The sequence below is a fragment of the Penicillium maclennaniae genome (assembly GCF_028827695.1).
Source record: "Penicillium maclennaniae strain IBT 15551 chromosome Unknown utg000008l:1.0-3552695.0:1.0-3555053.0, whole genome shotgun sequence".
Taxonomy (NCBI): Eukaryota; Fungi; Ascomycota; class Eurotiomycetes; order Eurotiales; family Aspergillaceae; genus Penicillium; species Penicillium maclennaniae.
This window is the reverse complement of record NW_026623220.1, coordinates 2,891,099-2,918,893: the sequence shown is the minus strand read 5'-3', so window position 1 is coordinate 2,918,893 and position 27,795 is coordinate 2,891,099. Positions and strand designations below refer to the sequence as shown.

At 52.4% G+C, this 27,795-nt stretch overlaps 14 protein-coding genes across 14 annotated transcripts; 7 read left to right on the top strand and 7 right to left on the bottom strand.

Moving 5' to 3' along the window:
- Positions 1-130: 130 nt before the first annotated feature.
- Positions 131-3,704, bottom strand: N7477_010058 (leucine--tRNA ligase CDC60; the record flags this gene model as incomplete). The annotated part of the gene is made up of 5 exons (XM_056971719.1): positions 131-736; positions 792-990; positions 1,046-2,373; positions 2,415-3,551; positions 3,630-3,704. 5 exons carry the CDS (start codon positions 3,702-3,704, stop codon positions 131-133), a joined length of 3,345 nt encoding a protein of 1,114 aa, XP_056818698.1.
- Positions 3,705-4,215: 511 nt separating this feature from the next.
- Positions 4,216-5,057, top strand: N7477_010057 (mitochondrial 54S ribosomal protein mL61; the record flags this gene model as incomplete). The annotated part of the gene is made up of 2 exons (XM_056971718.1): positions 4,216-4,254; positions 4,476-5,057. The coding sequence occupies 2 exons, from the start codon at positions 4,216-4,218 to the stop codon at positions 5,055-5,057; spliced, it is 621 nt and encodes a 206-aa protein (XP_056818697.1).
- A 468-nt stretch (positions 5,058-5,525) lies between these two features.
- N7477_010056 (uncharacterized protein) lies at positions 5,526-6,681 on the bottom strand (the record flags this gene model as incomplete). Its single annotated transcript, XM_056971717.1, has 2 exons — positions 5,526-6,231; positions 6,290-6,681. The coding sequence occupies 2 exons, from the start codon at positions 6,679-6,681 to the stop codon at positions 5,526-5,528; spliced, it is 1,098 nt and encodes a 365-aa protein (XP_056818696.1).
- A 1,271-nt stretch (positions 6,682-7,952) lies between these two features.
- N7477_010055 (WD40 repeat domain-containing protein) lies at positions 7,953-9,954 on the top strand (the record flags this gene model as incomplete). The annotated part of the gene is made up of 4 exons (XM_056971716.1): positions 7,953-8,002; positions 8,073-8,089; positions 8,151-8,299; positions 8,401-9,954. The coding sequence occupies 4 exons, from the start codon at positions 7,953-7,955 to the stop codon at positions 9,952-9,954; spliced, it is 1,770 nt and encodes a 589-aa protein (XP_056818695.1).
- Positions 9,955-10,525: 571 nt separating this feature from the next.
- On the bottom strand, positions 10,526-11,619 carry N7477_010054 (uncharacterized protein; the record flags this gene model as incomplete). Its single annotated transcript, XM_056971715.1, has 2 exons — positions 10,526-10,946; positions 11,021-11,619. The coding sequence occupies 2 exons, from the start codon at positions 11,617-11,619 to the stop codon at positions 10,526-10,528; spliced, it is 1,020 nt and encodes a 339-aa protein (XP_056818694.1).
- A 306-nt stretch (positions 11,620-11,925) lies between these two features.
- trpE (anthranilate synthase TRP2) lies at positions 11,926-13,685 on the top strand (the record flags this gene model as incomplete). The annotated part of the gene is made up of 5 exons (XM_056971714.1): positions 11,926-11,937; positions 12,012-12,160; positions 12,239-12,312; positions 12,369-12,466; positions 12,546-13,685. 5 exons carry the CDS (start codon positions 11,926-11,928, stop codon positions 13,683-13,685), a joined length of 1,473 nt encoding a protein of 490 aa, XP_056818693.1.
- Positions 13,686-13,806: 121 nt separating this feature from the next.
- On the bottom strand, positions 13,807-15,603 carry N7477_010052 (uncharacterized protein; the record flags this gene model as incomplete). The annotated part of the gene is made up of 1 exon (XM_056971713.1): positions 13,807-15,603. The coding sequence occupies one exon, from the start codon at positions 15,601-15,603 to the stop codon at positions 13,807-13,809; it is 1,797 nt and encodes a 598-aa protein (XP_056818692.1).
- Positions 15,604-15,916: 313 nt separating this feature from the next.
- Positions 15,917-16,852, top strand: N7477_010051 (isoflavone reductase family protein; the record flags this gene model as incomplete). The annotated part of the gene is made up of 1 exon (XM_056971712.1): positions 15,917-16,852. The coding sequence occupies one exon, from the start codon at positions 15,917-15,919 to the stop codon at positions 16,850-16,852; it is 936 nt and encodes a 311-aa protein (XP_056818691.1).
- A 183-nt stretch (positions 16,853-17,035) lies between these two features.
- Positions 17,036-18,292, top strand: N7477_010050 (uncharacterized protein; the record flags this gene model as incomplete). Its single annotated transcript, XM_056971711.1, has 1 exon — positions 17,036-18,292. The coding sequence occupies one exon, from the start codon at positions 17,036-17,038 to the stop codon at positions 18,290-18,292; it is 1,257 nt and encodes a 418-aa protein (XP_056818690.1).
- Positions 18,293-18,754: 462 nt separating this feature from the next.
- Positions 18,755-20,498, top strand: N7477_010049 (hexokinase family protein; the record flags this gene model as incomplete). The annotated part of the gene is made up of 2 exons (XM_056971710.1): positions 18,755-19,203; positions 19,256-20,498. 2 exons carry the CDS (start codon positions 18,755-18,757, stop codon positions 20,496-20,498), a joined length of 1,692 nt encoding a protein of 563 aa, XP_056818689.1.
- Positions 20,499-20,793: 295 nt separating this feature from the next.
- N7477_010048 (BolA family protein) lies at positions 20,794-21,290 on the bottom strand (the record flags this gene model as incomplete). Its single annotated transcript, XM_056971709.1, has 2 exons — positions 20,794-21,014; positions 21,074-21,290. The coding sequence occupies 2 exons, from the start codon at positions 21,288-21,290 to the stop codon at positions 20,794-20,796; spliced, it is 438 nt and encodes a 145-aa protein (XP_056818688.1).
- Positions 21,291-21,823: 533 nt separating this feature from the next.
- N7477_010047 (uncharacterized protein) lies at positions 21,824-22,752 on the top strand (the record flags this gene model as incomplete). The annotated part of the gene is made up of 2 exons (XM_056971708.1): positions 21,824-21,865; positions 21,904-22,752. 2 exons carry the CDS (start codon positions 21,824-21,826, stop codon positions 22,750-22,752), a joined length of 891 nt encoding a protein of 296 aa, XP_056818687.1.
- A 611-nt stretch (positions 22,753-23,363) lies between these two features.
- N7477_010046 (epsin) lies at positions 23,364-25,352 on the bottom strand (the record flags this gene model as incomplete). Its single annotated transcript, XM_056971707.1, has 4 exons — positions 23,364-24,688; positions 24,741-24,961; positions 25,020-25,089; positions 25,280-25,352. The coding sequence occupies 4 exons, from the start codon at positions 25,350-25,352 to the stop codon at positions 23,364-23,366; spliced, it is 1,689 nt and encodes a 562-aa protein (XP_056818686.1).
- A 1,030-nt stretch (positions 25,353-26,382) lies between these two features.
- N7477_010045 (peroxiredoxin family protein) lies at positions 26,383-27,148 on the bottom strand (the record flags this gene model as incomplete). The annotated part of the gene is made up of 6 exons (XM_056971706.1): positions 26,383-26,411; positions 26,467-26,632; positions 26,688-26,732; positions 26,794-26,891; positions 26,943-26,979; positions 27,029-27,148. The coding sequence occupies 6 exons, from the start codon at positions 27,146-27,148 to the stop codon at positions 26,383-26,385; spliced, it is 495 nt and encodes a 164-aa protein (XP_056818685.1).
- Positions 27,149-27,795: the final 647 nt, after the last annotated feature.

Genomic DNA, 27,795 nt, shown 5'->3' with positions numbered 1-27,795 from the left:
TACAAAGCTACGCTCAACCCTGTTGCGAAAGACTAGAACCATGAAATGCATTTATTCTTTTTAAGCATAAGCTCATCAAACATGACTCTTTAACTATAGAAAGATCATTTACGCCCTAGAATGACCAGATCTAAGCAGCAACGTTGGAGAACTGGAAGGTAGGGTTTCCAGGGACTGCATTCTCAGCCGAGAGACCCTCCCGCTTCTCACCAGTACCAACAACCTCGCCAGACTTACCGCCCTCGTCAAGGGCGACGATCTCAACCTCCTTGTATCCAGCAGTGCGCTTCAGACCATCGACCATCTTAGCGAGGACAGCGAACTCATCAAAGGGCAGCTTGCGCTCAAAGACTGTCGAGGGGTCCTCACGGGCCTGCACCAGACGACGCTTGAGAGTCTGAACAAAGGGCATGGCCTTCTTCATCTCGCCAAGCTTGCCGACCTTGCCGTTGAGCTCCTTGTCATTGAAGGTGAGGTTGAGGCCGTCGAAGGCCTCACGGACGAGGTCGATGTACTTCTCCTGCCAAGCGGGGAACTTCTTGGCGGCGTAGATGGTGAGCTTCTTGGGGTCGCGGGGGTTGAAGTTCACGGTCTTTCCCTTGGACAGGCGCTTGACGAACATGGCCTCGGAAGAGAGAATGCTCGAGGAGGTGCCGCGGACGTATTGCTGGGCAGCAGTCAACTCGGGCGAGGACTCGGGCACAGTGGGGAACTTGGCGTGGTGGATGGACGAGTTCTGGATGATGTTAGATGTGTCCTTTTTTCCAGATGGCGGAGGATGCGAGGCTTACCTTCTTGAGAACCTCAAGCCAGACGTATTCGGCCCAGTGAGGAGCAATAGGGGCAAGCATGAGAGCCTGCAGCTCGATGTAGCGCCCAACAACGTCCTTGTGCATACCAACACCGGCGGCAGTGGCCATCTCACGGTAGCTGTCGCGGGCACTTGTGAAGTCGTAGAGACCAGACTTCAGGGCAAGCTTGAAATCAGTGCTAAATATGGGTTAGCGGACAATTGCAAATCGAGTTTTAATGATATACGACATACTCGCGGTAGTGCTTCTGGGTTTCGCGGACCAGAGCGTTGAGCTCGTTGTCAAAAAGCTGGTCGGCGAAGGCATCAGCAGGGCCGGTGCGGAGAGTCTCGTCTTTGGAGATCTCCTCAATCCAATCCTTGAGAGTGTACAGACGCAGAATGTTGCTGTTGGCAACAGACTCCTCGAAGTTGGCATCCTCAATGCTGTCACCGGCATCGGCGAAAGCGATACGGGTAGCGTCGGCGCCAAACTTGTCGACGGAATCCTTCAGAGTGAGGAAGTTACCAGTACTTTTACTCATCTTCTCTCCGTTCAACAGCAAGTGGCCGTTGGCACGGATACCACGGGGCCAGTACTCCTTGGGGAAGAGAGCGACGTGAATGTACAGGAAGAAGGTCAAGTGGTTCTGGATCAGGTCCTTGCCGGAGACACGGACATCCAGCGGGTACCAGTACTCAAACTCGCGGCGCATCTTCTGCAGAGCCTCCTTGCTGATACCAGTCTTAGAAACAAGCTCATCGCTGATTTCCCGACGGCAGAAAACGTAGTCCCAGACTTCATCCGTCATCTGTTCAGCAGTCACGTTCAGGGAACCGACAGTCTTTCCGTAGCGGTCACCGTGCAGAAGGTGGGCAATGGTGTAGTAGGCCATGTAGACAGTGCTGTCGGACAGAGACTCAACCAGGAACTGCTTGTCCCAGGGAAGCTGAGATCCCAGACCGTAAGTACGGGCACAAGCCCAGCGGTTGAGCCAGGACAAGTTCTTCTCGAAACCGTGCTGGGCCTCAGGCGAGTAAGTGTTGAGGTCGTTGACAACGTGGTTCAGGGTATCAGCCTGCCACTTAGCGTCGTTCTCGCCGTAGTTCAAGAACCATTGACCGAGGTAGGCGACAACGCAGTCATCTCCACTGCGGCTGACAACCTTGCCCATAGGGTCGGCGAAGGGGAAGGCATCGCCGCTGTCGTAAAGGGACTTGCGAACCTTGTCCTTAGCCTCGCTCACAGGCTCGCCCTTGAACTCGCCAACCAGCATGGTGCCCTTGTAGAAACCCTCCATGTAGGCGAGGTCCTTGGCCTGAGCAAGCTGGGTCACGTCCTTAGGAGAGTTGATCTTCAGCTGCTTGACCAGGGTAGGTGCAGTCAGGTTGCCGTAGGTGGGAGTATCAATCAAAGGGTGAATCTCCTTCTCGGCCCACTCTTTCTTGATGCCGTAGAAATCGGCCTTCTTCTGCAGATCCATCAGAGTAGCATAGTCGTCGGGGCTGTCTGAGGGGACGGAAGTCACAACACCCGTACCCTTGGAAGCAGAGACACTCTCCATGGGCAGAATGTAGACACCCTCGGTGTGGAGAGAGAGGGAGCGTTGATAAGAGTACCAACGAAGTCAGAGCCAGGAGCCTCATAGACCATAGGCAGCTGGTCCTGGGTCTTGGGGAAGTTATCATTGTCAAAGAAGTGACCTTGGAAAGCCATGTTCCAGGCAGCACGCTTGGTCACAACAATGTACTCCTTCTCTTTCAGCTTGAACAATCCATATTTGATCTTAGGACCAACAAAGCAGTTGGTCTGGCCGTACATGGTCTCGGGACGCAGAGTAGCGGGAACAAAGTAGACCTTGGCGTCATCCTCAATCTTACCCTTGATGGCCTCAGCCAACTTGGGAGACCACTCTTTGACCTGGAGCTTAAGGGCAGTGTACTCCTGGGGTCCAACACCCTCACCCTCAGTGCGGTCGTGGTCCATGCAGGGCTGGCCATCCTTAGGCGAGTAGATGGTGTAACGACTACCGTACATAATCTTGCCCAGCTCGTGGAGGCGGTTCATCTGCCAGCGAACGAAGGCATCGTAGTAAGGGTTGGCGTCAGTAGTAACGAACTGTCTGCGCCAGTCGACACGAGCACCCATGCTGTCGAGATCACGGATGGCGAGAGGAGGGAAGTGGTGGAGCCAGTGGTTGGCATCAGCGAACTTGTGAATATCCTCGAGAGGGACACCAATAGCCAGCATGATCTGGAACTGGTACTTCATCTTTACGGTCTTGGCAGCAGCCTTGCTCTTCTTTCCAGAGAACTTCTCGGCCTGCTCCTTGACCTCCGGCTTGGACTCCTGGGTAGGCGCTGCAGGAGTGGCAGCCTCCTCTGCCTCCTTGTAGCCCTCAAAGTTTTGACCGAACCACTTCACCTCGTCACGCAACTTATCGGCACAGGCTTTGATGGGCATACCAGTGCAGTGGAAACCGAGGGGGAAGAGGGCACGCTTGCCCTCCATGCGGGCAAAACCGGTCATGAACTCGACCTTGCTGGCAGTGAAACTGTGACCGGCGTGGAGAGTACCGTTCATGTAGGGGTAGGCCATAGTACCGAAGAATTTGGGGTGCTTCTCACGCAGCTCGGCGGCGGACATGGAGCCCTGGGGCACCTCGTCGAAGGAGGGGGCGTCGACCTCGAAGACCTTGTCCTTCTTCCATTGCGCCTGGTATTTCTTCTCAATTGCGATCAGAGAGTCGCGCTTCTCGGTCTGGGGGTAAATTTAGTTAGCATGGGGAAACCCAAAAAAAAAATCGGGAAAGCAACGGAGGGGGAGGGGCAGATGAACATTTTCCAATTTCAAGGTGTTTTTCGTGCCGTTGCTCGGATCGAGCGCAGCAGACGCGGCGGCGGCGGCTGCCATGATGTTCTCTGCAAAAGTTATACCTTGATTGCAAGAGTCCCGAGGGGCATAGAACGAAAGACCGCGGGGTGGATATAAAACCGTCAAATGGAATTGTGAGTCAGTATTGTAATTCTGGCGTATTGATGAGATGTAATTTACGGCACGTGCTACATCATATTGAGGGATTGCAGTCATTTAGTACCCATGAACTCCGTCTCAGCTATGGGTATTAAAATTAAAAGAAGATCGATCATCGTCGAGAGTAATTGAATTCTACGTATGACCATTATTCCTGCGATGCGAAACTTGGCAAATGTGCCAGACACTATCAGACGTCACGTGACCGATATCACGGAGACTTCGCAGCGCAAAGAGTTTCCGCAACAAATTTCCCCGAATCATCAAAAACACATCCTAAGCTCTCCGTGAGGCCATTGAGCAGTGTGTTGACTGCTACATCCTTGAAAAAACCTCCAATCACCACCACAAACCCCGTATCAAGGCCCGTCCCTGCGCGACACTTGCCATCATGGTGAACCTTTTTAAGCGGATGCGGAAGTTGAAGACCGTAAGTTGTCCTGCTTGCCCCTTGCTACGGGTTCTCACTTTAATTGGAAACCAAAATGGCTAACATTGCGTGCTTGTTCTCTTCAGAGGGTAATTTCTCCCATGTTTCCCAATATTCTCCCCCAACCCTTATAGCCCGGATTCCCTGACCCCCGGCGTATTTATACACGCCCAGATTCACCAGCCTTCATATGACCACGTATACTTACTCAGTATCCACAGATGCTCGAAGTCCGGGTCGGCACCGGCGCCGCCATCTTCCCAACCTTGGCCACCGCCAGCAAAGAATTCCCAGCCGTCACCCGCCTACACCTCACATACGCGCAAAAGATCTATGGCGGCCACCAAGGCGCTCGTCACTTCTGGCGCAAATGCCTCCCCCGCTTGAAGTACCACAACCCGGGTGTCCGAATGACAGTACAACAAACAGAAGACCAAGCCGGACCGGCCGCATTGACAATTTACTTCGCCGAGCGGTTGAGCAGCACAGCGAGCGCCGTCGCAGGCAAGAACCAAGTCACCGATAAGCACGCGCCAGCCCCGGAGGCCAATGAGAAGACTGCCGTGGTGGACTTGAAGAATTTGACATGGGAGGAGATCTGGAGTCGCGTGCAGGCGTCTACTGGTGCTGAGGATGTTCCTGCTTCTGAGGCTGATCAGGAGGAGGCGAAGAAATTGAAGGCTATTGCAGAGAAGGCGGTTGGAGACCGTGAGCGTATACAGGCCATGCGGCAGGCGAAGAAGGATCAGGAGCGGATGCTTGCTGAGGCGCGTGGTGAGGTTGAGAAGCTTAAGACGGTTTAAGAGGACCTCTGTTGCTGTCGGTCCATTCCCTGGCTCCTCGGTGAAAGGAGCCACCTGTAGCATATAGCATCTTTTGTTTTTAATTTTCCTTACGACCATGTATTTTTGTGGAATATCAAATTAGAGCATTGGAAAAGATGCATTGAACTTTGAAGAGACTTGGATTTCAATGCTCGACGTTTGGTATAGAGCTGAGGAAGAAGTTCGAGCAGGAAGAAGTTCGAGCGTAGAAGAATACATATGCTGAACGGAGGAAGAAAAGGTGACCGAAAGACATCACACATGGGCTCAAGTGGGCCATTTGAAGAGAGAACCAAACAAAATATGGATAGGCAATATACATCAGAAGAAAGACGAGAGCATCAATGCAGGCTCGTCAAGCTGACCGTCCTGCTATGCATGCTGATATGTCCAAAATCTTGGTAAGTCCCAAAACACCCGACAACTCCTGATAAATTTATGCCTTATTTATGCATTTTCTGGATTATAGCTGGTTTCACCCAGCATGCTCTGGCCAGCAGGTGCTGACAGCGGTTGAGCTGACGGCTCGACAAATATTGACGTGCCGGCTTGTGAGCGTCCTACAGATGCCGCTTGAAGGCGCTGGTCCAAAGCCTTGAGGGCCAAAGCGCGTCTCCGTTCGGCCTCTTCGCGTTTGCCGGCACCTCGCGAGCCTCCACCGCGCTGGCTCAGGAGGGTTGGGAGACCAGCTTCGCCTCGGGCTAGCACCTGCTGGTTTCCAGAAGCAATATCATCCTCGGAAAACGGTCTCAATATTCTCATGGCCACCAAAAGTGCATAAACCTGATCGGCAACGAAGGCGATCGGTGGCTGCATCACATCGGGGAATAGGCAGGCAAAAGCAAAGGTCTCGCTGGCGTCGCCCTTGATTCCGAGGCCATTCGTCGAAGTTCCAGTGAGATCGGGCTGCTGCTTGTAGAATCGGAGATAGGTCCAGCTAGTCAGGAGACCCAGCCAACCCAAGAAGGCAGCGGTATCTGTTCCAATCAAGATGCCACTGAGGGTGTTGAGGAGCAAAAATAGAGCCGGGAAGTGTTTCACGCGCATCTTGATCAGACCCTTGAAGATAGTGACTGTGTGCTCGGGGACGAGCTGCTTGAAAGCGACAAGGAAGGAGGCCTGGATGGCCACACCCCCGCAGATCTGGGTGAGGCTGCGACGGAAAAAAACAGTCAGCTCCGAGAGTCTCATTGATTGGTACAAAATCTTACCCTATGCTTGGAGAACCTCCGACAGCACTCCAGATGAGGTAGATCGGAACGATCACGGCATTGGGGATCACAGTGACGGCGGCAATAAACTTGCTGAACTCGCGGGAACCCCACGCGCGCTCGAGATACTTTCCCCCATAGAAGATTGTCGTCGCGTTCAGAACGACGGTGAAGATATTCTGCTCGACAAAAGTGGCCGTGACGAGCGTCCACGGGTAGTAGTAGAAGAAAGAGGGAACGAGCGTAAGGTAGGGAATGATCGGGGTGGCCTGGACGCTGCCAGCTGAGGTGTCAAGTTGTCGCCATCTGGCAACGTTGTAAAGAAAGGAAAGGGCGAGCAAGATGATGAGACAAATACGAGTAGCCGGAGGGATATTGACTCGGAGCGGCATTTTGTCTCGCGGGCGCGAGACCGCAGGCTTGTCGGACCGTGTTGTCGAGGGTGAGGTATTCCAAGGTTATTTGGGGGGGGGGGGCGGTCGCGGGCTTGGAAAGGCGGACAATGACACAGGGCTGAGCCAGGATGCTACACCCGTGCGAGATGTGAGACCATACCACAATTTGGATCATGCATTCGTGGAGCAAACGAATAGGTCAAATTTGACGCATTGGGACCAGATTCATTACTGATGGGTATTCTTATGGGGGTTGGCATTCTTGAGCTATCGTTTAGGAGGTTCATCTGATACGTGATTCGCGCGCGCTCAATCTGGTACCTTTTTTCCCCCCTCTATCATTGGTCACCAGAGAAAGGGACAATGGGCAGCAGTCATGTCTAGACGAGCTATGGAGAGCCAAGGTGAGTGTTCTAGCCTTAGAGATACATCTGTAGGAATGTAGCCAAATGGGGAAGTGGCCCCGCTCCACTTTTCACTGCAGAGCATCGGGTCGCATGCAGCAGACCCGGGCACTGAAGGCCGAAATTCCCCCGTGCGAACAGGTGTCGTGAACTGCCATTTCGTGTGGCAAGTCCCTTTTACAAGTCTTTTAGTCCCTACTTTTTTAGTCCTGAGTCCTCAGTCTTGAGTCGTGTATCGGGAGTCATTGGTCGTTAGTTATTAGTCCGTGGTCCTTAGTTCCTAGTGCTTATTCCTGGGCTCTAAATTCTTCGTTCTCAGCCCATCGTCAGTGCTTAAGTGCCTAGTCCGCCGATCCACAAGCGAGTCTCACACGGAAGGCCTGGGGCGCCACAGGGAGGATTTGCTCTGCAGTTCGAGATTTGGAGCCCACTTCTCTGAGTGGCTGGTGCGCTTAAGCTTGAGTGTCACTTTCGCGATCTTGAACTTCTCTGTTTCGTGTTCCACGATCGATCTGGCTCTCGACCCTGGATCCCCGGCTTTGCCTTAAGCTTCCCTTCCCGGCTCCAACTCTTGTCCAACCTTCAACCTTCAACCGTCAACTGTCCACTTTCAGCCTTCGACTTGCCTCCGCCCGACTCTCCCTTGCCCTTCACCCCGGAGTTTCGACCCTGAGATTTCATCTCCCCGAACCCTATACCAGCACTTTAATCCCCCCCCCCCTCCTTGACTTTTTCCCGGACTCCGTTCCCGACTCGTGTTCCTCGACGCGCATCTCGCATCCGCACTCCACTTTTGATTTTCTCTTTCCCTTGCGGAAGTGCCTTCTCTGGCATGTCCACCTGGAGGTGGTCGCACATGTAATCATGGCACACCCCGACCTTACATCGCATCACGTCAACTACTTAATATGGCGGTACGTTTCTCTCCCCTCTCTCTCTCTATCTCTCTCCATCCGCCTAGGTCTTCGCTAATCCCGCGCCCAGGTATCTTCAAGAAGCAGGTGAGTAGCTCGGTCCAATGCCCCGGCGCCATCCCCGGCTTCCCACTCTAACATCCGACAGGTCACGGTGAAGCCGCCGTATCACTGCAGCGCGCATGGTACCCTGACCCGCAGAGTCTGCCTTTTGCGCGTCACATTCAAACCCATGCGTTGGTATCGCTGGTCCAAAAGGGCCTGCAGTACCACGACTTGGAGTCCTCCATTGACAAGGTACGTTCGCGCGACACTCGGTGTGACCCAGCAGGCCTTCCAATCGGGGCTTCACTTCCAAGCTCTCGTCTACAGAAGAGTATCTAACACTAGGTCTCCAGGAGGGAAATATTATCACATCCAAACCATCAGACTATTTCTTCGGGCCTGAGCCTTTTGACGTAAGGGATTTGCAAAATCGCGATGAGCCTGAACCTGAGCCAGCCGTTGCGCCGGAGTCTCGCGACCGCGCGACGAATGGTCACCCGGTCGAGACCGGCAAACAGACCGGCAAGGGTGCGAATGGCGAAGAAGCAATGGAAGTCGACGAAGAAACCGAAAGTAAAGCGGGTTCACCGATCCCGGACCGCCTGGATGGCGATGGAGATGTGAGCATGGGGGCCGAAGAGGTGCCTCAGGAACCCATCCTGACAACCGGCCCCAGCGTCGGCGTCCAGATCTCCCCCGCCAAGGCCGCCGATTTGGCGCCCGACACCGCCTTGCTCCAGACCGACGATCACGTGCTCTCCACGGCCTGGCATCCCCAGGACTCGAACCTGCTCGTGGCAGCCGGCGAGACCTTCTGCAGTTTGTGGAAGCTCTCCAAGGCATCAGACCCAGTGCAGAACCGATTCCTGGATCTCAAGGGTAGCGGCGCTTATGTCTCAGCCGTCGCGTGGGACGCCATCGGCGCTAAATTGGCTGTGGCGTCCATTCGGGACTTGAAAGGAACGGTCACCATGTACAATCCCGATGGCAATGTGGTGGACCTATTGCCCGATCTTCCACGGGTGATTAGTGGATTGCATTGGGCAGAAGATGGCCCGCAACTAGCTATTGTCGCATCGGACGACCGAACCTCAGAACTGGCCCTTTGGGACGACAAGCGCCGGCCAGATGTATTCCCGCTACCCCAAATCATCGACAGCCATATTTACGATTTGGCGTGGTGTGGACGCAACCAAGCATTTGCCTGTGGCAATGGGGCTGTCTATCAATGCGATGTTGACCAAGATATCCGCCTCACCAAGACCTATCCGTCCGCCAACACCGAGGCCGGCTGGACCTTCATTCGCTGTATACAAACAGAAACTCAGTCAGTGGCAGTCACAGCCAGCCATGAGAAATTTGCCATCTGGATCCCCACACACGACATTCTCATTGAAAACGCCCACCAAGACTTCATCACAGGAATTGACATCCGTCCGCAACCACAATCACAAAAAGGGACCTCTACAATCACGATCGCCTCATATTCGACCGACGGCAATGTCAACGTGTGGCAAGTGGATCTGGAATCGAAGCAGTACAAGCGTGTCCATCGCCTGCGCCTGGGCACCTCTCTTCCTGCTCTTGCTGGCGGCTTCTCCCCGGATGGATATGCTCTGGGTGCAGTAAGCAACCATCGTCTCTTCATCTGGAACGCAGACCGTGGTGGCGAGCCTGTATCTACGTGGACTGCACCCGGCTCCGACGAAATCAAGGAAGAATCCGAGCACACAAACGGACAAAATGGACACACAGCGACGAATCCCGATTGCGCTTTGTCATGGGACTTCGATGGCAAAAAACTTGCGTACGGCTTTGGAAATCAGGTGAGTTACATCTTGAATACCAAGAAATCAAGACACATTCCTAACCCCGATCAGATGGCCATTGTGAACATGCAACGGTGACAAGCTTTGCCAGCTTCACTGCATGGAAGCATTGCTTGACGCAATGAACGCTTCCCCTGTCACCGACGAATTGGAATCTCCAGATCCTCGGCCACGGCATTGGTCTAATTGAAAACAGACCACCTACAAGCTAGGAATGAATACGGGCCTTTTCAAATGAAAGCTCGGTGTCATTCTCATAGTCTTCTGGTGACAAAAAGATCCAGTTCTCAAAGTAAATACCGTCTAATCATGGCCTTGAGCTTGATGTTGGGAATATGTCCACCGTCCACCAAGGCCGCAGACGGCTGGCATCTACAACTCCATATTCCACATCGTCTTTCCCGCCTTCCTCTACATATTTTCCCTGGACATAAATTTGTGATTTAGAAGATGCATGGCGGCATGCATTGCTTGGTATCAAGCTTGGGTACGGCGAACGGTACGGCATCCTGGCGATAGGTCTTGTTTCTTTCAACTGCGTTATGGGGTCTGTGATTATGAGCTGGATTTTCCTTTTCCTTGTGAATCTCGCAAAAAAAAATGCATGATCAATACTTCTACTGGTCCAAATTTTCACAACGTCGTAGCTTCAAAGAAGCTGGGCCGGAAGGGCTCTACTCCACAATCCAGTATCGGTATCTACATTTGCACCCCTGTCTTCTTTCTCTGTTCGGGAGATTTTCTCCAGCATGTCCGGTCTCCGTTCTCGTCTCTTGCGTCGTGCGCGTGCCCGAGATCGGAACCCCTCTTCCACGTCTCGCAGCCCACGCATCCACGCGTCAAGACCTTCCAGGATATCATCAACCTTTGTATCGGCTCCAAGATCTTCGTAGTCGCCAATTTTCTGGCCATTGGCCCATCTTTTCCGTCGCGCCTTATGCTGCGCAAGGTATCGTTGTCGTCGAAGCATTACTTGCTCCGCCTGGAGACTATCGATCCAAGTCTGGAGGCCAAGAATAGTTCCCTGAATGCCTTCCAGCTCGACGGCATCTTCGACCAGGTCTGATTTTCTATAGCCAAAACAAGCATGTTAACATAACTGAAAAATCTATATGAATTAGAAAGCCATCTAAGCGCAACTTACAATTCCACGACTTCCAGCTCCAACTCAGCCACTCTTCTTTCCAACCCGCGACACCTCTCTTCGTACAGATCACATATCTGACTCGTCTCCTTGCGACGCTCTCCCAACTGCGCATGCAGCCCTTTTACCTCGATCAACAGAGTCGACAGCTGCGCCAGCATCTCCGTCTTATTGAACCCATTCTCAATCTGTGGGCCGTTGCGATGCTGATTTGGGGCTTGTGACGAAAGACTTGATGCGCGAGATCTATCCGATCTACCGTACGAAACACCATCCGGTCGACACTTTGCTACCTCACGCGACAGCGCCGGACGCGGGTCGCGAAGGATGGTTTCAATCGCATCGAGGTGGGAGTGGATTGATTGTGCTGCTTCATCCTCGTGCTCACTCTCCGTCGATGCCGATGTCAATGCCGATGCAAGGTGTGCGAGAGCCGCCAAGCGCTCTGACAAGGATGGCACACTCAACTCGGCGGTCTCGGAGCCCGGGATCGGGGGAGCTACCGGGGCACTCTCGAACGTCGTCATGTGAGATTCATGCGTGGATTTTGGCGAGTTGGTGTGAGATGAAGCAAGGCGTTCTGTGGACGTGTCGACCATCTGGTATTGGGCTATCGATAAGCGATAACCGCCTAGCGCTTGTGTTTCTGGATATGACCTTCGCTTCACTGAAGCATGGACATTATTTGTGTCGGCTCATCGTATTTTTTGAGGGACCATAGCTCAATTTCTGTTGGACTCGTCTGATCTGCCCATATACTCAGCATCATCCATGCTTGCGGAGTTTACGGTCAACCAGCGGAAACCCGCGTCCAGAGCCCCACAGTGACTCTTTTTCCCACCGCCAAATCCCTTTGAAGTTAACTCTTCCTTTCTCTACTTTTGGTCCCGTAAAAGTAGCTCAGCATGGCAGCTTCGGTATGTATAGCTCTAGCGCTTCATACTGACTCTTCACTTGTCGGGAAATCGCTAAATCGTATTATGTGACTCAGATCGCCTGTGTCCCGTCGCTTGAGACAGCGCGCGAGGTCATCTCCAAGTCGAGAAACGCCCAATTCGCCCCGAACCTCCTGCCTGTGACTGCTTCAATCCCTGCGGACCTTTTGACGCCGACATTAGCATATCTCAAAATCGCGGAGAAGTAAGTGCCGGTCTTGGATGCCACGACCTGCGGGGCAGGCGGGGGAAATCCTGGTGGCACGGCTGATCCGGCTTATAGGTCGCGTTTGTCCTTTTTATACGAGAGTGCGGCGACTACGGAGACTATTGGAAGATACAGTTTCGTTGGCGCAGGTGCGTGATTCGGTTTTTATACAACCCTGCGTATCCTGACTCACAACCTCGTTCAGACCCTAGAAAGACCATCAAGACAGGTTCCGGTCATGGCCCCGAGACCGATCCCTTGCCTATCCTTGAGGAGGAACTCTCCCAATTCCGCGTTGCTACAGTCCCGGGACTGATCCTCCCCTCCGCTGACTGCCGGGGCCATCGGATACGTTGGCTACGACTGTGTCCGATACTTCGAGCCCAAGACCGCACGGCCCGTCAAGGATGTTTTGGGTGTGCCAGAGTCCATGTTCATGCTCTTCGACACCATTGTTGCCTTTGACCACTTCTTCCAGGTCGTCAAGGTCATCACCTATGTCCCGATCCCGGGCAACGGTGCCGATATCGAAGCCGAATACCAGAAGGGTCAGCAGATTATTCAGAAGACGATCGATACACTCCTTCAGGACCGCACACCACTGCCTCCTCAAGGTCCTATCATCCAGAACCAGGAGTACACCTCAAACATCGGTCAGGAGGGTTACGAGAATCATGTCAAGAAGCTGAAGGAGCACATTGGCAAGGGCGATATCTTCCAAACCGTCCCTTCACAACGGCTGTCTCGGCCCACTTCTCTCCACCCGTACAATCTCTTTCGCCACCTTCGCACCGTCAACCCTTCCCCTTATCTGTTTTATATCGATTGCGAAGACTTCCAGCTCGTGGGCGCCAGTCCCGAGCTCCTCGTAAAGGAAGAGCGGGGCCGCATCATCACCCACCCTATCGCTGGAACAGTGAAGCGTGGTAAGACCCTGGAAGAGGATACAGCGCTTGCCGACGAGCTCCGCAGCAGTCTCAAGGATCGCGCCGAGCACGTCATGCTGGTCGACCTGGCCCGTAACGACGTGAACCGTGTTTGTGACCCGATCACCACGCAAGTCGACCGGTTGATGGTTGTGGAGAAGTTCTCACACGTGCAGCACCTTGTCTCACAAGTTTCTGGTGTTCTTCGACCGGGTAAGACACGCTTCGACGCCTTCCGATCCATCTTCCCCGCCGGTACCGTCTCCGGCGCTCCCAAGATTCGCGCGATGCAGCTTATCGCTGAGCTTGAGGGTGAGAAGCGTGGTGTCTATGCTGGTGCCGTCGGGTACTTTGGGTACAACATTGCCAACGGCGATGGATCAAGCGAGGAGCCCGGTGCCATGGATACATGCATTGCGCTGCGGACGATGCTAGTCAAGGACGGCGTTGCCTACCTGCAGGCTGGTGGCGGTATTGTCTTTGACTCGGACCCTTACGACGAGTATATGGAGACGATTAACAAGCTCGGCGCAAACATTGCCTGTATCCGTGGAGCGGAGGCAAAGTACCTAAGCCTGGAAAATGGGTCTCACTGAATTAGAAATGTATCTATGATGCTGCCTTGTGGCTAGCGATGTTGACGAATCATGTATGCTTTCATTCACAATCACCAGAATACTATTGCATAACATATACAATCCATACAACTCCCGATTCTCAGGAGATCAAAGCATCCAGTACAGCCTTGATATCCCCCGTGATCCCGGCAGCTTTACCTTCTTCCTCTAATTCCCAAGGTGCACACCCCGACGCATCCATCCCGACCCGAATCAACTTGAATCCTTCCGACTCAGAAACCAGATCCTCATTCGGCCATCTCAACACACCAGGCGTATTGAGCCCAACCCCAAGCTCCAAAATAACAACATCCACCCCTTTCATTTCCTGCAAGCCCTTAATAAATCCCTTATACTCCCTCTCCATCTCCTCAAAAGGCCCCTCATTGAAATATCCCCCACCCCGCACACAAAGCGTGACCTCCCCCTGACAGTATTTACATCTCGGAACGAAACTTTCATCCGTGAGACATTGACTCACAGGATCAATGAAAGACAACCCTCTATCCACAAAGTCCATTGCTTCGAAGACTGCATCGGGTCTACATTTCCTGAAACATTGTAAATATCTATACGAGCCTTGCGGCGTCGCCACTCTCCTGGCATCAAACCCATTCTTCACGAAGAATCCATCTGCATTCGTGGTTCGAACGAAATAGTTCTTCCGAAAGCGAGAGACTAACTGGAGCAGATTCGCATAGAGTGGTGAAGTAGGCCACGAGCGGACCATGTCAAGGTGTTTGAAGTAGTAGCCCCATTTCTGAAGATCCGAGTCCCAGTTCTTGTAACCGAAGACATCGTAGAGTTTGCGAAGCCCTTTTGAGTGAAAGGCCGGGAAGTGAGTGGTGAAGAGAGTTGGAGAAGTATAGTCTAGACCTGTAGCGGCGGAAAGACCCGCGCCGGCGGAAATAATGAGGTGTGTTGCGGAATTGAGCCAGTTTCGGGCTTTGAGGATTTGAGGGGAGAGTTGGGAGTTTGTTGGCAGATGTCGTGGTGTGGTGATTGAGAGGTTTCTGGATTGGTAGGATAGTGTTTCATCGTACAGAGTGTAGTCTTTGTCAAGAAATGTGTCGAAAATAATATCCGTTATGGTGGTTTTTGAATGTTCGGTGTACCAGGATATCACTGTGTTGACGGCGATTTGGGTAGCCAGCTCAGATGGAAATGCGAATAGACCTGTTGATATGCAACAGAATACGACGACTTTACGTCCATCTGGTAAGGGGGTTAGTGACTCCGCCGCGTTTAAACAAGAAGTATAGCATGATGCTAGCTGCTTCTTGTGGAGAGATGAAGGGTTCTCTCCGGAATTCAATTGCGGTCCCACGGTGTGCAGCACCCATGATGCTGGGAGGAGGAATCCCGGGGTTACTTTTGCTGAGCCAGTTGGCTCATCACAACCTTGAGATTGCATGAGAGAGTAGCATGCATCTCGAAGACGAGGGCCTGCAGCAGTGTGGATGACATTATCGATGCAGCGATGTTCAGGGCGGAAACAGCCTAGAAGTTGACTATTCGCTGCATTGACAATCGCAGAGACATCTGTCAGCGCTGTGATGTCGCCTTTCCAGCAGGATAGATTGACACAGCTGGATTCAGGCCCGTTCTCCAAAGTGGCCCGGGGGGTGATAGATTTGGTGGAGGTGAAAATCTGATGGCTGTTTCGATATGCAATGACTATATCGATATCAGCTTGGATTTCGCTTGGGATTCCAGGTGATACTGGCCGCTGGCAGAGTAGCCGGCGTAGATATTCCAATTGCGACCAGGTGTCTGACTCGAAGATCCATTCACGGTCGTGATGATGTTTGCAATGGCATGCCGTATGCTCCGTGCCTTGTTCGTTGAGAAGGTAACGAAGAACTACTTCAAGTCGAGAGGAGTAAGTCGAATCCATCGTGTCGGGCGGTGAAGGACGATCTTTCTTGGGCTGTAGAATATCTACTTGGTGCATAATGGACCGGCGCATCTATATATGGCAAGCCGAAACAAGAGTGCAAACATTGACTCCATTCAGGTTCGCGTAAGTGGTTGGCCGAGAGGCTGTTTGCATGTTTGCATTCAAGTCAAACCGATATCGGTGGCCAATGAGGAGCGCAGAATAGTGTTTGGTCTGTTTGGCTCTGGGCAATCGAAGTATATAGACGCGATCCCATCCGGGATGGATTGAGACAACTGCCCTTCAAAATATCAATTGATCAAATAGCCTCATGGCAATGATTCCACATCCAGTCGTGGCCGTTGCCGGAGCCACTGGCCATTTGGGTCGGCGTGTTGCATCCGCTTTTCTTTCCTCGCTGTTTCATGGCCAGTTTTCCGAGGTCATCCTCTTATCACGGCAAGACTCTTCTCTATCCTCAATTCCAGATATGGCAAGCAAGTATACCATCCGCAAGTACGATGAGAACAACCTTGTGGATGCTCTACGAGGCGTCCAAATTCTTGTCAATACGGTCGGCCCATCGGGACATTCGTTCAAAGAGAAGCTCGTTCAGGCACTTCCGCATACAGACGTGCAAGTCTACTTCCCTTCTGAATTTGGCGTCGACCACTACTGCCATGACTTCCCGCACTTGGAATGGGACCAGAAAAAGAAGCATCTAGCTCTAGCTCAACAACTGGTTCCAAACATGAAGATCTGTCGGGTGTTCTGTGGCCTCTTCTTAGAAGACAGCATAGGGCCGTGGTTTGGGTTCGACACCAAGAACGGAAAATATGAAAGCGTGGGAAGCCGTTACTCCCCGATATCTTTCACCTCGCTTGATGATGTGGGGAAAACGGTTGCTTCCTTGGCCGCTCTTCCCCAAGAGAAGATTCCAGATACCATTCATGTGGCCGGTGACACTGGATCTTTTGCCGAGATCGCCAATATCATGCAACAGGCTGGAGCTGGGCCTATCCAGGTGACGGAAATCCCCCTTCAGACTTACAAGAAGGAAGTTACGGCCACATCCTCGTGGGATCCCGCCCAGTATCTAAGATTTTTGATGGGCGAGGGCAAGATCAATCATACTGCGGACGGGATGGGCAACGATAATGAGTTCTTGAATCCCGATCAGCTGTGGAAATGGACCAGCCTGGTTGATTTGGCTTCCAAATCTGGTGGTCAGCCTTGGAAAGACTACTCCTGGCCCCCAGAACAATAGAAGTCCGACTGAGAGACGGGAAGGTATATGCGATCGGGGGAAGGCGCCCGGACGTGTCCATTAGTCCTCGGCTGCTTCTTTTCACATTGAGTGCTTGTTTATGTACCTAAATAAGTAATTTGCCTTGTCTCAATTGCATATTTCAGGATACACTTGATCTTCTTCGCGCTCATACTTCTTATGATGGCTATCAACAGAAAGCAGCTGACTGTAGGAATTTCCTTTTGCATCATCTACCTGTTTCTGTTACTCATTTCTCGCTCTCACTCCATACGCGATCCTGGATCCTTCTTCTTCAAGCCAGAAGTGGGCTACAGACCTCGATACAGTCTCAAAAGGGTTGAAGAAGCTCTGCGGCATGTTTCCGACCATAGCATCTCTACAAGTCCTCTGCAACCGATCGGCAGCCCAGCCAAGACAGCCCGGCAGGTTGAGATTTGCATTGGAGTCATTACCGCGAAGCGACCATTTCAGCAGAACCTCGACACCACCTTGGGGTCCATCCTAGATAACTTGTCTGAAGATCAGAGATCCACTATCTCTCTTCACGTCCTGTTTGCGCAGACGAATCCCGCTGATCATCCCGACTACACTCAGCCGTGGCTGTCGAGCCTCGCCGACAGTGTCCTCACTTACGAGCAGCTCGAGGCGCCCATGTCATCTATCACACGGTTGGAAAGAAACAAAGATGTTCTCCGGAAATCGCTCTTTGACTACCGTCTCCCGCTCAAGTTGTGTTACGAGAAGACAGAAGCCCCATGGATCGTTATACTCGAGGATGATATCCTCGCGCAGCGGGACTGGTACGAACACACGATGAAGAGCCTTCAAAAGATTGTTGCATGGAGACAACAAGGCCTGATCGGAGACTGGCTCTACCTTCGCCTCTTCTACACCGAGAAGTTTCTCGGATGGAACTCTGAAGAATGGCTGAAGTATCTGACCTGCAGTATACTCGCACTGATAGTGGTCGCCGGCTCACTTCATCTTGGACGAAGAAGATACCGACCAATGCGAGAGCTTGCAACCTGGCCTTTCTCGATCGTCATCTGCTTTGTCTTTCTGCCACTATCGATTGGCCTGTATTTTATGAGCGGGCGTGTGACAATGCGACCTTTGAAAGCCGGCATCCATATCATGAATCGATATGGCTGCTGTACCCAGGCAATGGTTTTCCCCCGAGATAAAGCACCGCTATTGGTAGACCACTTTCGCCTCATGGGACGTGAAAGAATCTCTATGGCTGTCGACACGGCCCTTGAAAAGTTTGCCGACGAGAACCGCCTGGATCGTCTTGCCATTGTACCCTCTCAAATGCAGCATGTTGGTGCTGCTTCATACAAGGGAAATCCCAAGGAGGAGGATTGGAGCAAGCTTTATCGTGTCCGCGGTGCAGATGGAATTTGGAGTCTGAGTTTCGAAGAGGCGTATGGAAATTGAAGTCATACATGAGAGGACTAAAACATAGGGTATTATTAGACACTGTCAGGGTGCATAGGTACAACCATGCTGATTACGCTACACAATTGGATCTTCAATGACCTTCCCCCTTCATGTAAATTGGCCTTGGAGATAATCAGTGATGTGTGAACTTTCTACATAGGGGTATCGTCTGTAAGTGATCCTACTAGATGTATATTAAGCTAGACTAGTTTCGAGAGGCATCTTGGAAAAGAGGTCTACAAAGAGATATGAGATGAGATGAAGAATCAGGTGTATAAACCCCTCCATATTCACTTTGGACCGGGCTATATTGTGCTCTTTACAGTCGGGTCAAGACGATAATCAAATTGGTTCCGTACGGCAGCGCACCAATGCCACTGCCACTGCCACTGCGGGGCTGGGGCAGCTAATCCACATGGGGATGCAGCAGCGAACGACATACGCCAACAAGAACACACGATGAACAGACCAGATCCGGCGCTGCAGGGATTCCTGCAGCCGCTCAAGATCGATAATGATACGCTTTATCGCCTGTCCTATCGCCTGTCCCATACATATCGCGAGCTGGCTGCGGGGTCCTCGGATCAGTTCTTCCCTACGGCCACCACTCGTCTGCCTACCGGGCATGAGAAGGGTCGTTATCTCGCAGTCTACTTGGGGCTGTACTACCTCCGAATTGCGTTCATCGATCTCCTAGGCGAAGAGCAGATGGGAAAGCCGTCCCATGTCCGGCGAACACTCGAAAAAGCATGGCCAATTGAGGACCGTCTGCGACGAGACCAGGCGAATTCACTTTTCTCTTGGATTGGAGATTGTATTGCTGAAGTCATTCACGATGACCTTGCCAACTCGAAAGAGGATGCACCTTCAGAGGTGGCGATGGGCATTTCCTTCTGCTTCCCGATCAAGTAATCAGTTATCCCAACTACTTGATCGAACCTGAGGACTAATGGATCACAGACAAAAATTCATGAATGAGGCCATCCTCATGCCCACTGGCAAAGGCTTTGCTCTAGGTTCGTCGCTTAACCTCCATCAGGCCCTGCTCGATGGCTACGAATGTCATACGCGGCGGTCGGATGAGGACCCTGCCGAAGTGCCAGCCAAGCGACAGAAGCAATACTGTTTACCAAAATTGAAAATTAACGTCATGACTAACGACACAATTTCCACGTTCGCTTCGCTGGCCTATTCCATCCGTGCACTACCCAACACTCGCGTGGTCATGGGCCTCATTGTAGGCGCAGGCTGCAATTCCGCTGTACCCATGAAACTTTCCGATCTACAAGAGTCCAAGATCCAACATATTCGCGAAAAAGATCCCGATGCAGTTGAGTCAATTGTCTCAACAGAGTGGACCCTTCGCGGCGCGACAGCCCCTCTGCAAGAACTAAGCATCATGACGAAGTGGGACAATGCTTTGGAGGCGAAATCTAATCGCCCCGGATTCCAGCCACTCGAGTATATGGTCGGAGGTCGCTACATTGGCGAGCTTGTCCGGATTATCTGCTATGACTGGTTCAACGGGATGAAGAAAGTGTCACGATCGTCATTACCCTTGAAATTGGTCGAGGAATACACTTTGACAACAGACTTCCTCTCGTTCGTGGTAGCTCCGAGCTATTCAGACGAGAGACTGGCGAAGGAGCTGGACGAACAGCTTCCGGCCCCAGCTGGGAGTGACTGGAAGTGGACACCCGAATATGCAGGACATTTTCGATGCGTCGCCGCGGCCGTGCAGGACCGGTCCGCTGCTTTAATTGCTGCCGCAACTGTTGGTCTTCTCGCTTGTACGCGAGAAATCAAGCTGCAAAACACCGAACTCTTGAACTCAAATACACCCATCGCCCAAACACTCACGGAGCCGACTCCAGAACGCAAAATGCCAGAATTCGGATCAACGAAGCCAGGCTGGCAGAAGGGACCCGAAGAATTGGTCGTCGCGGTCTCTGGCGGAGTCATTACGCATTACCCACATTATAAGGAGACGATCCAGCGATTCATCGACCGACTCATCATTAGCGCTGGAACGCAGAGTGAAGGGAAGAGTATTTTCCTCCGAGAGGCCACCGACGGAGGCATTATTGGCGTCGGCGTCTTGGCGGGGACTGTTGCTGGAAGCATCGAAGGTATCATTGGATCTACGCTAGAGGAAGAGCGAAAGTCCGATGAGAACCATCGAGAGTCGGTGATTCCATCGTAGACCGAGGAAAAGGAAAACATGCATCTATAGAACGGCATGGAAAGAACACCGAACCAAAAAAAAAATATCAAAACCTTTTGCAAAGATCATTTTAATACTATCGTACAAACAATTCTAGGCCGCGGTTCCAAATGGCCTGAGTGCTATCTCGGTATCATCAATGTCCTGCGGACAATATGCAGGATTGTGCGCCTTCATCAACAAACGTATCACGTTGGATCGAGACAATGCAGAAAGGCAGGTCGAGAATGTTCAATTGACTTCTCGTCGCAGCCCATTCCCAACTATCATGTCATCACCTCCCGCGCCGAGATCGTGAACCAATATAGGTATTCCGCGACCCTATTGCTGCAAAGCCTGCCATTGCTCGGGGGTATAGCACTTGGGGGGTCCACGCATGAATAGCGGCAATCTCAGCCTTAAGCACGGAGTTCACAAGACGATGACGCGCAAGCATAGTCTTGCTCTCGAATTGGGGAGAAACGATCACAGCCTGGAATGCCTGACCACAACCGCCTATAGATGCTCGTTAACCGAGGTCTGCGTCAAGCGATGTGGGTCGCCTCAAAACATACCAGACAAATCCTCAATCTCCACATGCTGAGCCTGCAGCTGCTCCACCAGCTTGTTCTTCAGCGAGTCCGCAGTGACGCCGGAGGTATCGGCCATTGCGGCGTCGACGGCGGCGAAGGAGCGTGCGGAGAACGAGAAGAAGGCGCGGGGGGCAGTCGGGCGGAGGAGATAGCGGCAGCCTCTGCTCAAGACAGTGAAGGAGTATGTGCGAGGAAACATGAAGAGAAATTAATTGATTGAGAATGTAGGTACCCCCGAGAGATCGCGATTGAAGTTCGTATTACAAATTGCGCCCCCCGATCGGCTGTGGCTGGTGTAGCACGTGAAGTGGCGTTGGGGGTTTCTTTAGCGTCACGTCCCACTTTCCAGTATCTTATTTACTTTTATCCCTTCATGAATTGCCTGCGTACGACTGCACGGCGTTATTCTGCTATGGCTTGCACTTCTTCTTGTTCGCCTTTCACAAGAGCCGTTGTGAGCTCGATGAGAAAGCTGTATGTGGTGAGGAGGGGAGCTTCCTGCGATAATCTTGAAGCTGGAGTTTAACTGGAAGCTAGGTATCCGGAGGCATTGGCTGATAAGAGCTTTGATAACACTGGATGTGAGCTTCTCTCTTCTGAATTGAAACCATACCTAGTCAGACTTCAGTGCTAATGACTCTATCACAGTGCTTCTTGAAGCTCCCTTGGATCCCTCACGACGACAGAAGAACTCGGTCCTACTGGCCATTGATCTTACTACAGCTGTCGCAGATGAAGCGATCAAGCGTCGAGACTCAGTCATCGTGGCCTACCGTAAGTCCAATTTTCTCCCATCCCGAAATTGATCCCAGCGTTCAACATCTAAATCAATCACAGATCCCATCATCTTCCGCGGACTCAAGTCCATCACACTCGAAGACACGCAGCAGCGCTCTCTTCTCCGTCTCGCGCAACACGGAATTAGCGTCTACTCACCGCACACCGCAGTTGACACCGTTCCTGGCGGAATGGCCGACTGGCTCTGCGACGTAGTAACCGGCGTCTACGGCGAGACCAAGCCATCCCAGATCGCAACATGCAAATCATCAAATTACTCCGCACCCACCTACCCACGCCCAGAGTTCGCAACATCCGCCACGCAGACCTCGATCCCCCATACCCGCACCACCATCCACCCCTCACCCTCCGCTTCTATCCCCGAGGGCTTCGAGGACGCCGGTGCGGGTCGCCTAGTTACATTCAACTCTGCCCAGCCTTTAACCAAGCTGATCGACTTCATCGGCCAAGGTGTCGGGCTACCCGGTGGAATCCCAATTGCCATTCCCCAGTCCAAGACCGTAGACGAGATCCAGATCCGCACGGTAGGCATGTGCCCGGGCTCTGGCTCGGGCGTCCTCATGCGCGGCGAACTTCCCGATCTTCTATTCACGGGCGAAATGAGCCATCATGAAGCATTGGCTGCTACGGAGCGTGGGTCTGTGGTTATTTCACTTGCGCACTCGAACTCCGAGCGCGGATATCTGCATGCCGTCATGCGGAATAAGTTGCTGCAGGATTTGTCGCAGCGGTGGCATGCTGAGAGGGAAGCTGCTCTTCAAGGTGCCTCGGAGGAGAACTCTGAGGTTTATCGGGATGCTGAGGTCTCGGTCTCGGTTAGTGAGGCTGATCGGGATCCGTATGGAATTATGATTCGTCATTGAATCATTTGAAGATATATAATTTTTAGCCCTGATATGCAATGTTGAAATAGAAGGGAACTCGAAAAATGGATCTTTCTAGTAGTAACGGTCAATTGTTGTCGGGCAAAGAACATCCCGCTCGTTTACAAGGGAAAATGTCTCGTGGCAAGTATACAATATATCAATCATAAATCAAAACTTACAGATCTATACCCGACAACTACCCAGCTCAAGCTGAAGAAGAAAATTCCTACTAGAGCATCTAGGTTTGAAAAAAGAGTTTGCGACCAGTAGAGAAGTGAGAAGGATATCCTAGTGACGAACGAAGGAGACAAAAGAGAAGCATTTGAGATAGGAAGAGAGAGGGAGACATAAGAAGAGACGAAGTGAGAAATTGGTTGAAGTCCGGAGAAAGGAGGCGTGGACGAGGACAAAAAGCCTACAAAACAGGACCTGACTGATGCATTGCCTTGGGGCATCCATTGGGAGGCGAAGTAGAAGGGCGAAGGCCTGGAAGGCGGAACAGGAATGAGCAAGGAAATATTGGAGCAGAAGGAAAGAGATTGAGGTAAGTGCAAACAGGCCATGTTAGAGGTCTAAACGAGGATGGATCCCGAACCAAGTCGATATGGTTACAGGTCAATCAAGCTGCCTCCATGCTGCTGCTGTTGCTGGCCTCCCCAGGGGTTTGATGCTGGTCGTTGCTGGACAAAGCCGGTCTGCTGGGGCATACCAGTATACTGCTGACCGAAGAAAGGGTTGGCGCCGGTCTGGCTGGCATGCAGACGATCCAGACCTTGGCCGGCAGAGTTGACGAACGTGCCGGGTGCAGTGTGCTGCGCAGGGATGCGGAGATCGCCGACATTTCCGAAGGTATCCTGCCCCTCGCCCGAGGCAAGAAGTGCGTTCAAACGAGCATGGTGCGGGTCTGAGGCCACGGGAGGGGTGCTCCTCGGAGGCTGAGGAGCTTGGAAGTTGGCGATTGGGTTGGGCTGGGTAGGCTGTTGGGAAAAGGCCTGATTCTGGTTGCCGAATTGGTTATTTTGGCTGTATTGGTTGCTGAACTGGTTCGTGGTGCGGTCCTCTGCCAGTGTGTTAAGAGAGGGAGGTCCTTGTGACTGAGGCTGGAACTGAGGCTGAGTCTTCTGAGCGAAGGGGTTATTCGAGCCCGTGGGCATGGGTTTGAGTGCCTCTGCTGGCTGGTTCGAGGACCAAGGGTTGTTACTTCCAGCAGACAAGTAATTCTCCTGAGACTGCTGCTGTTGCTGCTGTTGAGGGAAGCCATCCGGCGGTCCATAGGGGTTGTTGGTGTTGAACGCGGTATGCTGGGGTTGGAGAGTAGCTTGAGGCTGCAAGAAGTTGTTCTGGGGCTGTCCGTAGGAGTGCTGATCGTAAGCGGAGGGCTGTTGGTATCCATTTGCATAAGGGTTGCCAGTAACTTGAGGCTGGAATCCGGTGGCTTGCGCATATTGGTTATTCAAGAAGCCGGTCGTCAACGGTTGCTGGACATTGATCGGGTTGCCGAACCAGTCTACGGCACCCTGTTGCTGGTAGCCCTGGTTGAACCCAGTCGGCTGAACCTGGGCTGGGGTGTCATCGAAGAGCGAGTGAGCGTTGCTCTCCTCCAATTCCCGCTTCCGCAGTTCTTCCTCTTCTCTGCTAAGCTTGATAGCTTTGGCCAGGGCCTCGTCATCCTCGCCGGCAGCGCTCTCCTTAGCCCGTCGTCTACGCTCATCTTCGGCTTCAGCCTTGCTAGCTTCAATCGCTAGCCGGTATTCGGTATCGTCCTCGTCTTGGTTTGGTCGTCGTCGCTCACGGCGGGGAGCCTCCGCTTGGCTTCCATAGCCGTCGTCGAGTCCACTGACACGGGTCTTCCAAAGTTTGCGGTCCGATCGTTCACTGCGCAGACGGTCCTCATCCAGAATGAGTGCGGTCAGTTCCTTTGCGGCGACACGAACTGCCAGGAATATTAGCAACAGATATGGCATACGACTTCGGGAATCACCTACCGTTTTGTCCGACGTCGCGACTTTCCTCATCAACATATTGGAACTCGCGTAGCGTCTTAATTATGTAGACGTTCTTGCGCGCCCAAGTCACTACCAGCTCGGAACCTTCGTGAAGACAGTAATCAAGGACCTTGAGCGATTTCAAGACGTGGCGCCAGTTCTTTCCCTTATCGTTGAGACGTTTGTCGATCATATCCATGATCTCGTAGAACTCGTTCGGGCTAGGCGGAAGCGAAACGTCAGCCTTGCTACTTTTGTAGGATACAGCAACTAACTTACCTCCCGAATGTCATGGCGGCGATCTCGGACATATCAGTGCCCGTCGGGCCCCAGGGGTCATTGCTCGTAGCTGTGTGGCGAAGACAGTTAGCATGTTGCGGCCACTCCAGGACATACAGTCATTTAACCACGCTGTCCAGGCAAGGAAGTTTAGCAAGGAGAGACGACGATGCCGGGGTCGCGATGTTTCCCCGTGATCCCCAGACTAAAGAGCCAATCCGAAGCACAATTTCACAGCCGCTAACATTGGCGACACGTACCATTTCGAACCTTGACCTGCACTGAGGAATAGCCCTTTGTAACGTTCTTGACGCTGCGCACGACTTTAGACATGTTGCCGGTGTTGACGCGACTATCGTACTAGTTGAAGAAGGCGAAAGGGTCGCAGTCGAAGCGATCAGACGAGTCGGGGAAATGTAGCCGGCTTGGTTGCCAAGCTCTCACAGCCTACTCAGCGTTGTTCCGGATGGCGGCCCAAAAGCGGTTGTCGGGCGAAATTGATGGGCGACCCTGCACCTGTTCGGATAGATCGAGGGACCAGCCACTTCAAGAGTAATCAAAGTGGAAATTGTTTTTGGAGTATGGGGAGAAGGGGAAGTTGAATGTCGAGAGAGGGGACTCTGTGGCTGGAACGGGGGCACAGCCTTGGCAATGACGAAGCAGCCGTCAAAGCTTGGATTGCGCTCTACACTGTACTTTCTCTAGGCTCTTTCCAAAGTAGGTGCATAATGTTGGAACTATGACTTGTTTTTTTCTTTCACATCTGGCATTATTGAAGACGGTGAACCTTGGTCGAAGACACTGGCCACGAGGACAGTGACTAGCGTTGTATGAGTTGCCGCGTATCCGGTGTCGGAAAGTGATAGGAATTCCTGAGCCTTTGTCTCCATAAGTATGTACCCTTTGGGGGAATGCTATCATTCTCAATGTCTAAACTAAATGCCTCGCTACGGTAGACTGAGGAAGAAAGGATATCAGCCCTCTCGATGTGAAGTGGGGATCTGCAGGGTTCAGTACTTGGGGTCCAGAGAAAGCCCGAGGACCGTTGCGGACACGTTCTATCACCGCCACAGATGTGGCAAGGGGCCGCGTCAGTAGGCAGCCGCCAATGAATGTGTGCATGATCGGATTAAAGGTTCCAATGCTTGTCTACTCGGGTAGGTGTGGGACATAATTGTGGTTTCCCTAGATGCCAAGGTGGACTCCAATATGAATTGTCTTGCTTAGTTCTATGTATCTGGCCCAGAGGACAGATCTGTCAGGGCTTGAGGCCCAGTGTTCCTATCTTGACCAGATCTCGTGCCGATCTATCGCTCTTGGTATTTGACCATGCGCGATGCTCTGTATTTGCGTAAAACTCACTTTAACCGAGCACCTTCTCGGCAGCAGAGACTAAATTGCCTCGCGTTAGTGATCACCTTCCAATCACGTCGGAGAGCAAACCTACCGTTGAGACCGATGTTGTCGGGTTCTACGAAAGCCTGCTTCACCTTTCCATTCTCTACCAGCAGAGCGTAACGCTTGCTGCGGTCATTGCCGAAGATGGCGCTGCTGTCGAAGCTCAAGTCCAAGGCCTTGGTGAACTCGCCGGAGGGGTCACCCAGGAAGCGGACCTACAATCACACATCAGACCATGATTTGTCCACTCACGAACATAGAATCACTTACACCGCTCTTGCCAGTGGGGTCGAGGAGGCAGCCCAGGCCTTGGTGCTGTAGAAATTAGCGTTTCATTCGCAGAGGAAATCATTGATGCGTGCCGGTATCCTTACACGAAGGGGTCGTTCACGGCAACCACAAAGACCTGACCGGCCTCCTTGAGCTTGGGGTGGTTGATGTAGCCCGGAATGTGCGAAGAGGAGCAGGCAGGGCCTGTGGATGGTCAACTTTCTACCCTTGTTGTATTTGCTCCGATTCACGTACTGAAAGCCGCGGGGACACCGATGATGACACCCTTGCCCTTCAGCTCATTGGCGAGGTTGACTTTGTTGCCGGGGGGAGTTCTCGACGAGGTCCAAGCTGGGAATGGGGTCGCCCTTCTGGACGAAAGCGGGCGCGGTGCTGTGGAAGAGGGCAGCCTGGGGGCGCGCGCGGGGGAGGTTGGTGACGAGACGACGGGCAGCAAACATTGTGATGTTTTGATGGAAATCTGAGGCGATGTTGAAAGGAGGGTGGGACGGGAGAGGTGGACAAGTTGTGATGGAGCTCGCGGGGATTTCGTCATGGCTCCAGGGCTGGGCTCGGGACATAGCCGTCCATTCTTCACAGACACAGGGCCCGGGTGTTTATTTTCGCTACTGAGCTAAATGCTTTAAATCTAAACGAAAATGTACGCATGCTTGTGCCGTCTTTGTGGAACCTGAAGCCTCATGCCAAGGCGTCATGGTGGCGGCAGCTCTTAGTATAGCTCGTAAGTCAAGCAACCCAAGGTGGAGGGCAACGTAGCTACACCCTCAGGTACCTGTCTGCCCTGCTGGCGCAATCGGTAGCGCGCAGAACTTCTATATGTCATTCTGAGGCTGCGAGTTCGATCCTCGCGTGGGGCTTGTTTTTTTTTTGCCCGTTGCATCGCCTGCTATAGGTGATGTGACAAGGTCATCTGTGTAAGGGTACTTAGATTCCTGGACAACCAAAACAATATCAATGAACTCTGTACTAGATCATACCATGCCATAAATAGAATGGTCATAATGAAATCAAAGATTAATCTAAAAGTGTCCACTGCCAACTCAGCAGTTCATCAGCACGAACGCGTGTGAGAACCAAAGACAATGAG